We start from the raw sequence: 13819 nt of genomic DNA on the forward strand, positions 1-13819 counted from the left end.
AATACAGAAAGAGACAGAAAACAGACAGACAGTAAGTCAAAATGAGACATTTGTGAGGTTATTGTTTAGGGTTTGAATTTAAAAGGAAAGACTTTACGGTAGAATTTTATACCCAGAAGGATGACCATTTCCTTAAAAAAATAAATATGAATAAACAAACAAACCAAAAACTCCAAATTCTCTTTTCCTAAAATGAAAATTACACTTTTACTACAAGGAAAACACAGCGTACGTTAGTATGTGTTTTATGGAATGTTTTGTGATTAATCATGAATGTTCTGGTTATTTTTTAAAATGTCCTTTCTGCACAGAGACAAGAGTAAGAGCGTGGTTGAATGAAGACATGCCGCCCTACCCTTCGACCTCTAATGGGGGACATATAGGACCTCCGGGACAAGATGGGGCTACGAGGAGGTTTACCACCAACAACTGGATCCTGCTCAACAGGCAGAAAGACCAGAAGCAGCACAATGATAATCTTCAACAGAAAACGAGTAAGCAGCCGTCACTATGAGCTGAACACTCAGGCGCAAACGCAAATGACATGCTGTAAGACAGTATCCATCAACATGCCGATGAAAATCTTAAACACACCACAGTACAACCAACCCGAACAACACACTAATTCAAGAATGTTTTCTGCGGTCCATAAATCAACTCCACATCACATGTAGTGGACAATGCGTGTTAGTGTACAAATGACTCAGAAGTTTGAGCTACAATTGCAACAAATGATTATTTTCATATCTATCAACATATTGTGATTAATTGTTTAGTTTAGAAAAGTCCAGAAATAGTAAAAAATGACCATCACAATTCACCAATTCTATTTTTGTAAAGGTAGTAAATTTTCAATGATAAAGCATCAAATTGTAATGGCATTTTCCTCACATATAAAGCAAAAGCAATTAATCAGATTAAAAAACATGTTGTCCATTAATTTTCTGTCAGCTGATTGTTAAACTAATCACTTCAACCAGAGTCTCAGCTTTTCTAACGTCAACAACACAAAAGTTAGAGAACTTGCACCGATCCTCAGCACCACAAGCATGATCGAAACCAACGCAACGATATCCACATTCCAGCTTTACCTTCACCTTCGGAGACCTACATCCTGGATGGGGCACAGCGGGGGGAGAGCGTGGGGTGGCAAGGGGAGGAGAGGCAGGTTTATGGGGAGTCGGGGCAGGTAGGGGAAGAGGCGACTGTGAGTTGGGGCAGGATGTGACAGGAGGAAGACAAGGGGAGCTCGAGGGGTGAGAGGGGTGGAGGGGAGGTGGGGAGACAGGCGGAGAGGGAGAGACTGCAGGTAGCGGCGAGGTCATGAGGCGGGGAAGGGATGGGGGCCGAGGGGAGACAGGGGGAGAGGGAGGGATGGTGGTGTGATCCTGCTGTTGTGATTGGGAGAAAGAAGATGACGAAGGAGTGAAAGAAGAAACAGAACGAGAGGAAGGAGTAAAAGAAGAAGCAGAAGAAGACGATGGAGGAGGTAAGAAGGTCAGGGGTGGTGGTATGGAGGGTGAGGGGAGGCTGGGGTGAGGGAGCTGAGTCAGAGTGGGAGGAGAGACATCAGCCTATGGAAGTAATGACACGCACATCAATTCAGAAACTGAATCGCAGAAGCTAAATGCTGAGGATTTTTACTGAACCCTGGAAGGGACATGGAGGAAAATATATTTAATGGATTATTAAAAAAACATGTACTGTACTTTATCCAAAAAAGTCTTTAAAATTCCCAAAAATCTTTAATATCCCATAAAAAGTCTTTAATAACCCCTAAAAGTCTTAAAATTCCAAAAACAAATGTTTAATATCCCTGCGAATTCATGAATAACCCTGAAAAGTATCCAACAAACACAAAAGTCTTCTAAAAAGCCTTTAACATTCCTGAAAAGTCTTTAATACCCTGAAAAATACTTTTGATAACCCTGAAAACTCTTTAAAAAACTCTTTCTTGCAATTTGTGGAGCTTTTATTACGGAGTTGCTCATAGCCTTTTTCCACTACTAGTATTAGTACTATAATTACTATACCAGTACTACTATACTTTTGAAAGAAATTGCACCAATTTGTTCAGGGTTCAAAGGTTTAAATATTTGTGAAAGGTGTTTGAAAGCAGCACAAGGAAGTGATGTTCCACTCTGCACCAGTTACAACATTCACTGCTAAGTACAAACAACAGATTATCTTCATCACACTCCCCCATCTCCATTAACAGGAAAAATCTTTCACCGTTGCTGTGGTGAGATGCCCTGAGTATTTAACTGTTTAGTTATATGACATATTGCTTCCCTGTTGATGCATTCAGGCTTTGCACGTGTCTCTGTGACACAACTCCATTGACCTTTGTGTCAAACTCTATAAGAGAATGCAAAATTAGATCTATTCTAAGATTAAAAACATTTGCCTCCATCTACCTTTCAGGGCCTTGTAGTATTTCCAAACTCAACAGATGCAGCTCACTCCATGCTCTACCTGTGGACTGAGTCTCTCTTTAAGACCTTCAAAGTCCTCCTCTTTGTCCTCTCTAGCTTCGTCCTCTTCCTCAATGAACAACTCAGTGTATCCCCTTCGTTTTACCGATGGCGGCCTCTGAGACTCGACCGGCTGCTCACACAGAGTTTTTGTCTGCTCTCCCCAAGTGATGGAAAGTGGCTCCATCATCACAGGCTTGTGCAACTGCATCTCTAACCGAACACTACCAGCCGAGTCGCGGGCTGGAGTGACTGCTGGCTGATGGGATTCTTCTGCTTTTTTAAACCTACTCTGGGATACACTGGTTAGCGTAGCTGGCGTTGAATATACCGGAGACAATCTTGAAAAGCCAGAGTCGTCTGTACAGGTAGAACCATCCAGAATCATAAACAACAGCTCGTCATAAGGGTCTTTTACTTGCAGCTTAACGTCAGGGGTTTTGCTGCTTTTGTTTACTTCCACATTTTTGTGCTGCAGAGGAACATGTGTGGATGACTTTACTGGCTCCGGCACTGTGCAGGACAAAATCTCTGGCTTAAAAATGTGCAATGGTGGAGTTTTACCGCTGCTGTATCGCAGTGAAGAGTCAGGCAGTGGAGAGGTAAATGAGGAATGAAGAAGGGGAGGAGGAGGTGGGGAAGGTGGTGGGGAGAAAGGAAGGGCAGCTGGGGTGTGTCCTGAACTGAGTCTTCCTTCTTTAAAAGGAGGAGTAACAGAAAACCTCTGGGGCAGCGGGACGAAGCCTCTTTGTGTCGACGCAGGTGAGGGTGCCTTAGACTCCTGAGCCTTCAGGAAAGGCGAAAGGTCAGTGGGGAGAGGGGGTGGTGTGGGTGGTATAGGGGTGGTTGTGAGGGAGTGAGCTGGAGTGGACGCTGACGGGTCCATTGTGAGGGACAGCCACTCGTTGGTGATAGCTTGCAGGTCAAGCCTCCTCAACGGGGGCTGAGGGGAGAGGAGGTCACGAGTGGTGGAGGATGGAGGTAGATGGTAGAAAGGCTCCATGAAGGTAAAGTGAAAAAGAAGGAACAATGTAATTTATATAACGGGAACAAAGAGTAAAATGCTTCTTTTGTGCATGTGTGTGCGCGTTGCGTGACTGAGATTTGAGGGCCAAACAGAGTCTATAGGGACAGTTCACCCAAAAATTTAAAAATACATATTTTTCCCCATACACTAATTTCTTACAAGCCGATCTTGCTTAAAATAATCTTGGAATTCAAATCCCTTGGCAAAAGGTGGTACATAAAACTAATAATCTTAGTGTAGGTTTACTTTCTATCTAATTGTTAAGTTTACTAAAAAATTTGTATTTACTTAATTTGGTGAAGTTGCTGCTACTTAAAAATGACAAGTGAATTTGGCTTGTTCTTTCTAAGTGTTAGCAACGTCAGTAAACCAAGCTAGTCTGACTTAACTTAACTTGATCATGACAAAGAGGATTTTGCCAGTGATGAAGTTTGGAGATCTGCAAGTTAACTGAGTTTACTGAACTTGCTAGAACTTATTAAACTTGTCATATTGAATTTGCAACAACTTCAAAAAATTAAGTCAGTATGACTAAATTTATTTGTAAACTTAACAATTAGATATAAAGTAAACATATATTAAGACTTTTGGTTATAGTTACTTTATTTTTTCAATGCAATCGGCAATATCGACTCGTCATTTCATTGAAAAAACAGTTAAAAGCTGAAGTCTAACAGACACTTTTAAACATTGCTGGTTAGAAATAAATTTCTATTGCATTGGCTTTGCATATTTTATTGTCACAATGTTGTCATGATTCCCTTACCTTGGTGGGTGTGGAGCTTGGTGTCCTGTGGCCTGGGTAACCATGTGGGTCTATGTGGTGGGCAGAGCTCTTTGCCGGGGAGCGCTTGATGATGTCAACATATGACACAGGAAAGATGCCCTGTTTGGTTGTGTCTGGGATCTTCCCCTCGTACCAGTTCTGGTCCACCTGCCTTATCACAATTATTCTCTCCCCCTACACACACACACAGAGACACACACAGAAAAAATATACTTGATTTTTTAACTGCAAAACAGCACTCTTTTAATGAAACAGAACTCCAAAGTACCAACTCCTACACTGTGTAGATTTTTAGGCACGGTTCCTGCAGCTTAAGGCAAGTAATAATTAAGGCTACCTTTCTAAGAGATAGCTCCACGTTAGTATCAGCGTTGAAGTTGTAGCGAGCTATTGCCTCCCCGATCTCTCGGACGTGTGCTGGCGGAGGAGGACGAATCGGCTGGTGCTTCTCTGAGGATGGCATCCTCTGTTTATTTGTGCGTGTTAGCACAAACGTGTGTAGAAGAGGGAGCGAAATCACAAAGACAAATTACATGTTAGACACAAAATGATGCACATCTGTAGTACTTGCAAACAAAAAATGTATCAGGTACACACTCACTTCTACATAAGATATGGGTAATATTCCAACCCGCCCGCGGTGCTCTCCTTCATACCAGTTGTTGTCGATTTGCCGGATGATGTTGACTGCATCACCCTTCTTAAATGTCAGCTCCCTGCAACACATTCATGTCATCAAAGTGCTAGCACACAGACGTGAAGCATGACATGAACTGACCACTTCAACCAGCACAGCTCAGCTCAGCTCATGTAAACAGCTACAGAATATCAGCCACTGAAGCACGATGAAATAAAACAGAGTGCAGCAGAAATTAGCTTTAGTCATGCATATTGTAAACATATATAAATTAAATAAACCATTGAAAGCCAACCAGGTGTGGTGTAAGATCCTAGAAAGCAAAAGACACTTTACACAAGAAATGCACAAGAATCTGAAACCATAACATTGAACGCAATGAGTCGTGACGTGCTGAAATGCATAAAGGCATTCATGCTTTAAAGCTCGGTTTCCTTGTGCATGCACTGTGCATTTACGGTACTCACTTAGCTGTTTGTGCCTTAAAATCATAAATGGCTCTCGCAGGCTGTTTCTGATGGAGGAGAGAGAACAGAATAAGTTGTGTCATCTGTTTATGGGAGACCTAAGAGATGAGAGTGAGAGAGAGAAAGCCGGCAAGCATTACCAGGCAAAATGTAAAATAGAGCGCTGTAATTTTTGTGAGAAAATGTAACTGTGCTGTGGGATTGTGATGCTAAAGACAAAAACGGTTATTTAGGTTATATATCAAATATATTTATAGCGTCAAACTAATGTCGTAGATTATTTAGGTGTACTTTAGTGTAAGGAAGAACTTTATTTTAAAGAGAAAAAAAAGAACGTTTTAGTGATATACATGATAAGATTTAGTGAGTGTACTGAAGTGCACGTGGGTGTTGAGAATACTAGCAATCAATTTCAATGTTTTACCTCTCTGTCAGGAGTAGGTCTTCTACTCTGTGGTGTGTGGCGTCCATCCATGGTGGAATAACACCTGGACACATCCTGGTCTGTGATTAGCAGAGACAAATGAGAAAGGTCATGGATGTCATCGTGGAAATCACAATCATGTCACATGCGTGCTCACAATACAAAGACGTGCTTTGGGAGAGTGCTGAATGGTACAGTGATGATGCCATTCCAACAGATAAATGAGGGAATGAAAGCACAGGGTCAAAAATTGTGTTTTATTTCCATTTCAAGGTGATTCCCACAATATGACACATGCAATCAAAAATAGCTGAAACACAAAATGAAACAAGGGGGAATGCAGCCAAAAATGACTAAACGTGATAAAAAACCTTTTACAAATATGAACATACAAGCAAATGGCTAAAAGGAAAGAATGATTGAGGGATAATAAAACAACTCCATAAATAAATCTGCAAAACAGACAAATGAAACTAAAAAATAATCAAATTATAAACAGATATTTTTCACATTTATTTACTCCAACCACAGTAATATACTGTAAATTCTCAAATACCTTTTCACCTCAATTACCAAGAAATTGAGGTTGTAGTATCATAGGAAGCCTTCCTGGCTTTATAAACCGAATCTAATCTACCGTCCTAATGCTCTGATTTCCTCTTATAAAATAATTGTACCCCAAATTGTTCCAACTTGACGATTGTTCTGTTCAGCATTAAGCTTCTGTCAAAGTCAGCATTTTCTACAAGGTTTCAAATTAGGTTTCCAGTAGCTCAAAGACAAAACCTCCCCATTTTAGTGGCAGAGCTTTAATGTGAAACATCAGTAGAAGTTTTTAGTTTCACTGACATTAAGTTTAACACGAAACAAAAGAATGGCTATTCCGTAACACCAGGTTTTATTTGAGAATTTACAGTAAACAGATTTAACTGAATAGCATATAAATGTACAGAAAAGCACAGTAATGGATGTACTGGCTGACCAATGAGGGGTAAAGGGCAACGAGCCCATGCAATACTGAAAGAGACATAGAGGTAAATGTTTGTGGATGTATATTTGTGTTTATGCAGAAACAAAACTATGTGTAGATATGACTGGCTACATGACAAAGTGTACATGTGCATAACTGTGGTGTGATATGTGTATTATCTCCACCTGAATAACAGAGACCATTTCCATTTCCCTGCTCCTCTCCATACTCATTATTGTTTGAGGTGTCTGAGTGGCGTCCGTAACAGGCACTGAGTGGTGACTGTAGCCGTGGTGTGGAGGGATCCCCTCTGTGTGAGGCATACCCAGTAGGGCTCCCATCTGGGTACAAAGATGCAGAGGACTGACCCCCATGCCAACACCCCCTTCTCCCTCGTAATGAGGAACTGCGTTCAGGCACATTTGGCAGCAGTTCTGCCAGTATTCTCCTCAGGATGCTATCATCAGGTGCCCTAGTTCCTCTGTGGCCTCTCTCTGCTTGAATGTGCTCATATATGTCTCTCAAGGCTGCATCTAGTGCTTCATAAATGGCCTGTTTGGACTTGGGTCTGCTACCTCGATCTCCGCCACCACTGCTTCTTCTAGAGGTAGGTGGTGAGCCCTTTTTTCTGCGGAAAGGCACTGGGCTGACCAGGAAGGCCAGCTTGGACATCGCTTGCTGGGACTGTGAGCTCTGGATTTGGGAATGGCTGCCGCGGCTCTGCTGTGGAGGTCTCTGGCGCTCCTGCCGAGCACGTTCTCTCTCATGGCGAAGCATTGTTGTGAAACGGGTGTAAGAGGCCGGGCAGCGGCCTTTGCAGGAGCTGATGAGGTGGCGGTGTTGGTAGCCCTGGCTCTGGCCGAGACTTTGATGACCAGGGTGGTGGTGGTGGTGATGGTGGTGGTGATGACGGAGGTGGTGGTGGTGGTGAAGGGTGGAGGAGCCGTATAAGCTCTCAGAGGAGGTAAGTGAGCAATGGTCAAAGTCACTCTCACTGCAAAATGAGGAGCCCTCCACCTGTATGAAGTCACTGAGGTCTGACGCAATAGCGTCCTGTTCACTGTCGGAGTAGTCCGGGTTGACTTGTGGGCCTTGAGGAACAGGAGGAGCAGGAAAGGACCGCCCACGGCTGGGCTCTGGCCCAACACGAGGCTGGCCCTCAGGTGGGCTACGAGGTCGATGCAAGTGATCCATGGTGTGAGGTACTGTTCCACTGTTGCCGTTGTTGTCTTCCTCTAGTAAAGATTCTATGGAAAAACGGCGCTTTGGAAAGTTGGGTGTGCCACCGCCACCACTGCTGGCTCGAGATGAAGAGCCACCTGGTGTGGTAGTGCCTGACGGCACCTCACTGTCACCCAAGTTGGGCATGGATTTAGACTTTTGAATAAGGCGCTCATATGCAGAAATGCGGTTTGGCACCATGTCGCGCGGCACCTCCACGCCCCAAGAAGGTGTCCAAGGAGAGAGGCGATGTCGATGCAGGTGAGGTTGGCGCTCCAGTTCCAGGATGCGAGTGCGGACTGAACGGATGACCTCAGATGGGATGAGCTGAGCTCGGTCAATCTGGTGCATCTTACGATAGAGCTGGAGAAAACCCGGTGAATCATGTGCCCGTCGGCGGTGGAGGCGAGGCAATGAGCGAGTGGAGACGGAACCAGTCGAACCTGAGGGATTCCCGTCACAAACCAGTGACCCAGCACTTTCTGAGCGGGTGGCGTTGCGCCCGCCTGAGCCAGAATGCCCATCATTGAGTAAGTCATCGCAGCTGCGTGACTTGAGCTTGCCAGGGACAGGCGGCACCTCCTCAGCACTGCTCCATGTCTCACCGTCCTGACATTTTATCTGCCAGCTGTTCTTACAACAGAGAGACTGCCTGGAGGAGGAGCTACCCTCCTGGCTGGCATCCTCCTGGCAATGGACAGGGTCAGAGGGGATAGGGGGCAGAGAGGGGCGCTGATAAGGACCTGGGGAGGTCAAATTGTTTGAATACATGTTGCATGCGTCCCCACCTTTCAGATGTCCAGTAAAGAGCAGCGTGGTGAAAGAGAAGAAGGGGGAAAGCAAGTTAAGCAATAATACCCAGCAAAAGGGTAGAAGAGCTGAGGCGAGGGAGAAGAATTAGGAATGAAAAGAGAAAAAGTGGAAAAAAGATGATTTGATGTTTTTTCTTCAGACTTCACCAATACCAATCAGAGATACTTAAAACCACACAAGACGGACATTATACTGTGAAAAAACACAACAAATCTTTGATTTCCTGGCGATTTGGAAAGTACAGTACACACATATGAGAGTCTGGGGAAGAGGAAGGAAAAGAGAAATACAAAGAGAAAAAAATATCAAGGAGATGTTTGCATGTTTACCTTTGGCTCTGGAGGGTGAGGACGGTGAGGAACGAACCACGGGTTTCTTTAGGCTGCTGCTGGGTCTATAGGCATCCACTGGTTTGGGGGAAGTTGCAGCTCTGCTCTGAGACTGAGCATTCACTTGGGAACTTGATGGCTCAGACTTCCTTCTCTTCCTGTAGTCGCTGGCAGCACTGCAACACAGTCAGACTTCAATGGCATCTGCTCCCAGAGCGCTACACACTGGTGAATGCAGTTTGCTGCAGGCAAATTGATTTTAGGTACTAGAAATTTCTTGTGAGTTCATTCTATTTACAGTATTTCCTATTACATCTGTGTTTACACAACATTAACAGACCACAATAACAGAGCAAGTGAGTGGTGTTTCACATCTCTGTTCTCCTCCGTGAATAATGTGAAAACATTATAAAATATGATTTGTCTTTTCTAAATCACTTATAAGAGAAGAATGAAGTACTATAAATACTATACATACTATAAATGTACCCTCGGGCAAAATTGTCTTTTTTTCCAATTTTGGGGTATTTTTTATGGTAAACTTCTTCAATAAAAAGGAGACAATGTAACAATCCTTGGCATCATTAATGCATTTTGAAGTATATCCCAGCTGATCCTTTTAAAGATTAGGTTATTACCCTTGCGTCCAAAAAGATGAGACAAAAGAGTTACCGTAACTTCTCTTATTCAAAGTGTCTAAAAACCCAGTGGGCTTTCTATTCAGGACAAACACACTCAATGTCGCATACATGAATTACATGGCCTATTCATCTTATCCCATTTCTACCCTTTCTGTTCACCGAGGAGAATGCGACTGAATAAGCAGGCCATTTGTGAAAGGGAGTAGGACGAGGGGAGGGGGGTTGAAGGATAGGAGGTGAAGGGCAGAATCAATAGGTTTGCTGGGTTAATTTATTCTGGCTCAGTTAGTGAAAGAAAGATGCAGAGCTCCCTGCCCTCAGTGGCAAAAGCAAATAAAGACGAACACTAATCCTTGCAAAATTATCAGACACAGAGGCTATTTGCAGCAGAGTCAAGGCGAGAAAGAGCAGTTTTGATTCCCTGCTGAATCTCAACAAGGACCAGTGCTGGTGAGGGGATGGGGGAGGGGGGTGATGCAGAGGAAAATAAAAGAAACAGAGGTTACCTCGCAGGTCTCTCCGGAGCTTTGTCAGCAGGAGTGATGTGCAGGGATGTCTGAAATAGGGCAGACGACAAAAGAGAAAAGTGAGGTCCGCAAGAACAAAGACTCGAGGCAGAGTAGCTCACAATGCACAGTCTGCATGCGGTTGTTACTGTGCCACAGTCAAAACGGTCCCCCAGTGTAAGGTGCGACGGATGCTGGTTCCACATGGCACACCTGAGCGAGAAGAGGCCTACCGGTGAAGCAGCGAAGATAAATTTCTGCTCGCTCTCAGGCTGCTCTTAACGATGATGGCAAAGGTGATAATGCACAGGATGTTTTGAGCTGAGCTCAGTGGGGCAAATATTGCTCTGCAAAATCTGGCATGGATCAGCTGGAATGGGTCTTAGTGGTAGAAAATGGGTGATACACTTTAACTGCAAAGGTCTTTCTGTGGAAATGCTACCCATCAAATGAAATCACAGAATAATTCTGGCAACATAAAAAAGATTCCCAGTGAATTGAACAATAATATACCAAGTAAATACATGAACAATATTTCAAAGCTACTATATCTTCAACATCATCCTCATGTTGTGGTGCATGGCTGACATGATGACATGAGATCATACTGAACTGCTGCTACACTATATTACACGCATTTTAAACAATCGTGTTTCTTACAATATAGATTCCTATGTTTGGTTAGAAAATGTGAGATTATCAACACTATGTGAACACTCATGAAGGTGAGATTACCTCAATGCGCTGGCGAGCGGAGATGTCTGGATTATAATCCAGCCGTTTTTTAGGAGGCTTGAGCCCCAAGCGGCAGCAGTGAGCAGGAGGAGGAGGAGGAGGAGGAAGAGGAGGAGGAAGAAGGTGAAAATGAGGTGAAGGAGGAGAAGCAGTGGTGATATCACGGGGAGAAACCAAAAAAAAAACAAACAAGAAAGATGTGGAGAGAGTGACACCCGTTAGAGAATCTGAGTAACCAGAGATGGACTAGTTCACAAACGTTGCACATGTGCTTTGCATGTACAATGCACACGCGTGCACACACTCAAAACACACTAACACACACACCTACACGTAATATATGTTCATTTCTATGCACATTCTGATGTCATCTATTTATGCTTTACTCATATTCTCAAAACAACAACATTAAAACTACAGTTTCACATTGCTAAAATAACTTAAGCCAGCTATCACACCTTTTTACCACGCACACGCACGCGCGCGCGGGCACACACACGCACAGAAATGTGCCCATGTACCACACAAACACATGCAGAGTGTAAGAGCAAGCTGTAGAGCAGAAGGCTAAGTGAAGCACAAGTGACGGTGTTTATTTGAGAGTGCAGTGAACTGCACTATCAAATGCTGTGATTTAGTGCAGGTTTACTAGTGCAGATAAACTACTGTTCACTCAGTCCGTCAGAAGTTCTTGTGACTTGTCACCTCAATAAACACTCAAACACTGGACATACAGTGAGATTCTGTCCCAGCTGGACCAGTCAGTGAATGTAGGGGAACGGTCTACACTCTAAGGGCTTATTCAGTGGTGTGAAACATTCAAAAAATATTGCAGGTAGAAATCTCAACACACAGCCCAACAGGACTCTGGGAAAGTCATGCCAGCTCCAGATGTGACATTTTCACCTGAACATTTCGAATAAGCCCAACAAACCATCACCTGATGTCATGCTCTGGCATGGACAGAGGCGTGTCCTCATGACTCTTTGTAAATCAGCGAGGTTGGGATATTTTGATCCCAGATCTGTGGCTAGAGGCAATCCCTGCCCTGAGCCACTAAGATGCTATTACCACTTGCATCCAGAAGAGGGCACTGCTGTATTTAGCTTGTAGGTATGCAGTGCATTGCTCCACCAGAGGTGAAAAGACATACAAGTACTAGCAGAAATTAATAAATGGTCAAAAGAATAAACATAATTAATGGGAGGCTGATTAACTGATGCTCATGTGGCATGTGCAAGACATGTTGAAGAAACTGCACAGACTCAGATTGTTATGTAGAACAAAAGGATAAGATTTATCAGTATATCATGTATCAAAGACTGACTGACTGTTCTGTGCAGTTCTACCAGCCAAAGAGTCAGGTCATCTGAAGCAGTTGGAGCATGCTGCCTTTTTAAACTATTAGCCTGCTTATTTTTGGGCAAGATGCAATAGAGTGCCCCAGGGGTAATGCCGACATGGAAGTTAGCATCACCGTGGTTACCTGATCAAACAGCCTATGGGATTTTTACATTGGATTTTGGATTACTGTAGAAAGTATGCTCTGTGGCAAACACATTTTTATGATACTTACATGTTTTGTAGCAGGATTATCTTCACAAATGAACCACTTTTGGGATTTTTAAGGCCTAAATGCAATTGCCATTAGTAAAAAGCTAATGTTAAACAAACTACACTATGGTTGCATCACAACCACTACAAGGCTGTAAAGCCATGTTTGGCGCCACTTGCTAGCATAAAGATGTATAAAAATTTTATGTCTTAGTGTAATATGTAAAACTCTCTTAAGCTTGTGTTAACCACAGACATAATTTAACGCATCTAACCAAAAACCAATTCAAAAAAACGATTGACTTTGAGATGAGGTAACCAGAGGTGCTGAAATGTTAACTCATTCACGGACTCATTCCTGGGGTACTCTATATGGAACCAACTAAAGTAAAATTATCCAGGTTTGTACGTTACGTGAACATTTCAGTGCCTGCTAGCCACCAGACCAAAAAACCCAGCAACACAGAGACATAACACAGCCTGTCACAAGGGTAGGGAGGGGGGGGGGGTCACAGCACCCAACAAGTACCACATGCCCAAACAACTAGCCCCACCCAGTCTAGAGGCGAACACATTGAAAAAAAATCCTGGGTGGAGTGGAGAGAGTGGGTGTATGCCTATAGCAGGGTTGTGGTTGAGGGAGTACGCTATGGCCCTGACTTACCGGCCGCCCAAACTCCAGCTCGGAAAAGAACTTATACCAAGGCTCGTTCTCTAAATCTATGTCATCATAGGTCTGGGAAAGCATGACAGTGACAGAGAGAGGAGGTAGAAGAAAGACAGTGTGGAAAGAAGTCATTCACAAAGAGAGACATGGACCTCATGGTTAGGAATGAGCAAAGGTGGCACAGAGTGATGGGCACAGGATGAAGATTTAGACTGGCTCATGGGGACGAAAGCAGTGATGCAAAAATCCAATTTCCTACCAGGCATAGTTTACTTCACTACTTTAACTGGTTTGACAGTAATTCAACAATGTTAGGGAAACTATTTGTTAGCCAGTGGACAAAAGTGCCATATTGTCAGACATTAATTAAACTTGTATACACTGAACAATCTAATATTCACAGTCCAACTCTTGTCACCATTGGGGACTGAAGAGGCAGTCAATTTCAACACCTAGGCCCTTTTTAATTAATATTCATTAATTTCATATGCATACAAATGAAGAGGGCTGTGAATCCCATGACAGAATCACATTACCACAGCTTTATCCTAAGCCTAAGCACAGGTG

At 43.4% G+C, this 13819-nt stretch overlaps 1 protein-coding gene across 1 annotated transcript in view; it reads right to left on the reverse strand.

The window, feature by feature from the left end:
* sorbs2a (sorbin and SH3 domain containing 2a) overlaps positions 1-13819 on the reverse strand; it is a 59631-nt gene that overhangs the window by 4183 nt on the left and 41629 nt on the right. Inside the window, exons 15-27 of the mRNA XM_088075860.1 lie at positions 13250-13321; positions 11032-11088; positions 10297-10346; positions 9150-9325; positions 6972-8795; positions 5817-5896; positions 5393-5490; positions 4890-5004; positions 4626-4754; positions 4268-4462; positions 2476-3471; positions 1092-1574; positions 356-436 (exon numbers count right to left, since the gene is read on the reverse strand). Coding sequence (XP_087931986.1) covers positions 356-436; positions 1092-1574; positions 2476-3471; positions 4268-4462; positions 4626-4754; positions 4890-5004; positions 5393-5490; positions 5817-5896; positions 6972-8795; positions 9150-9325; positions 10297-10346; positions 11032-11088; positions 13250-13321 — 4356 coding nt within the window. The remainder of the gene's footprint in view (positions 1-355; positions 437-1091; positions 1575-2475; positions 3472-4267; positions 4463-4625; positions 4755-4889; positions 5005-5392; positions 5491-5816; positions 5897-6971; positions 8796-9149; positions 9326-10296; positions 10347-11031; positions 11089-13249; positions 13322-13819) is intronic.

The sequence above is a fragment of the Plectropomus leopardus genome, chromosome 3 (genome assembly GCF_026936395.1).
Source record: "Plectropomus leopardus strain MGB_pleo_1.0 chromosome 3, ASM2693639v1, whole genome shotgun sequence".
In the NCBI taxonomy this organism is placed as follows: Eukaryota; Metazoa; Chordata; class Actinopteri; order Perciformes; family Serranidae; genus Plectropomus; species Plectropomus leopardus.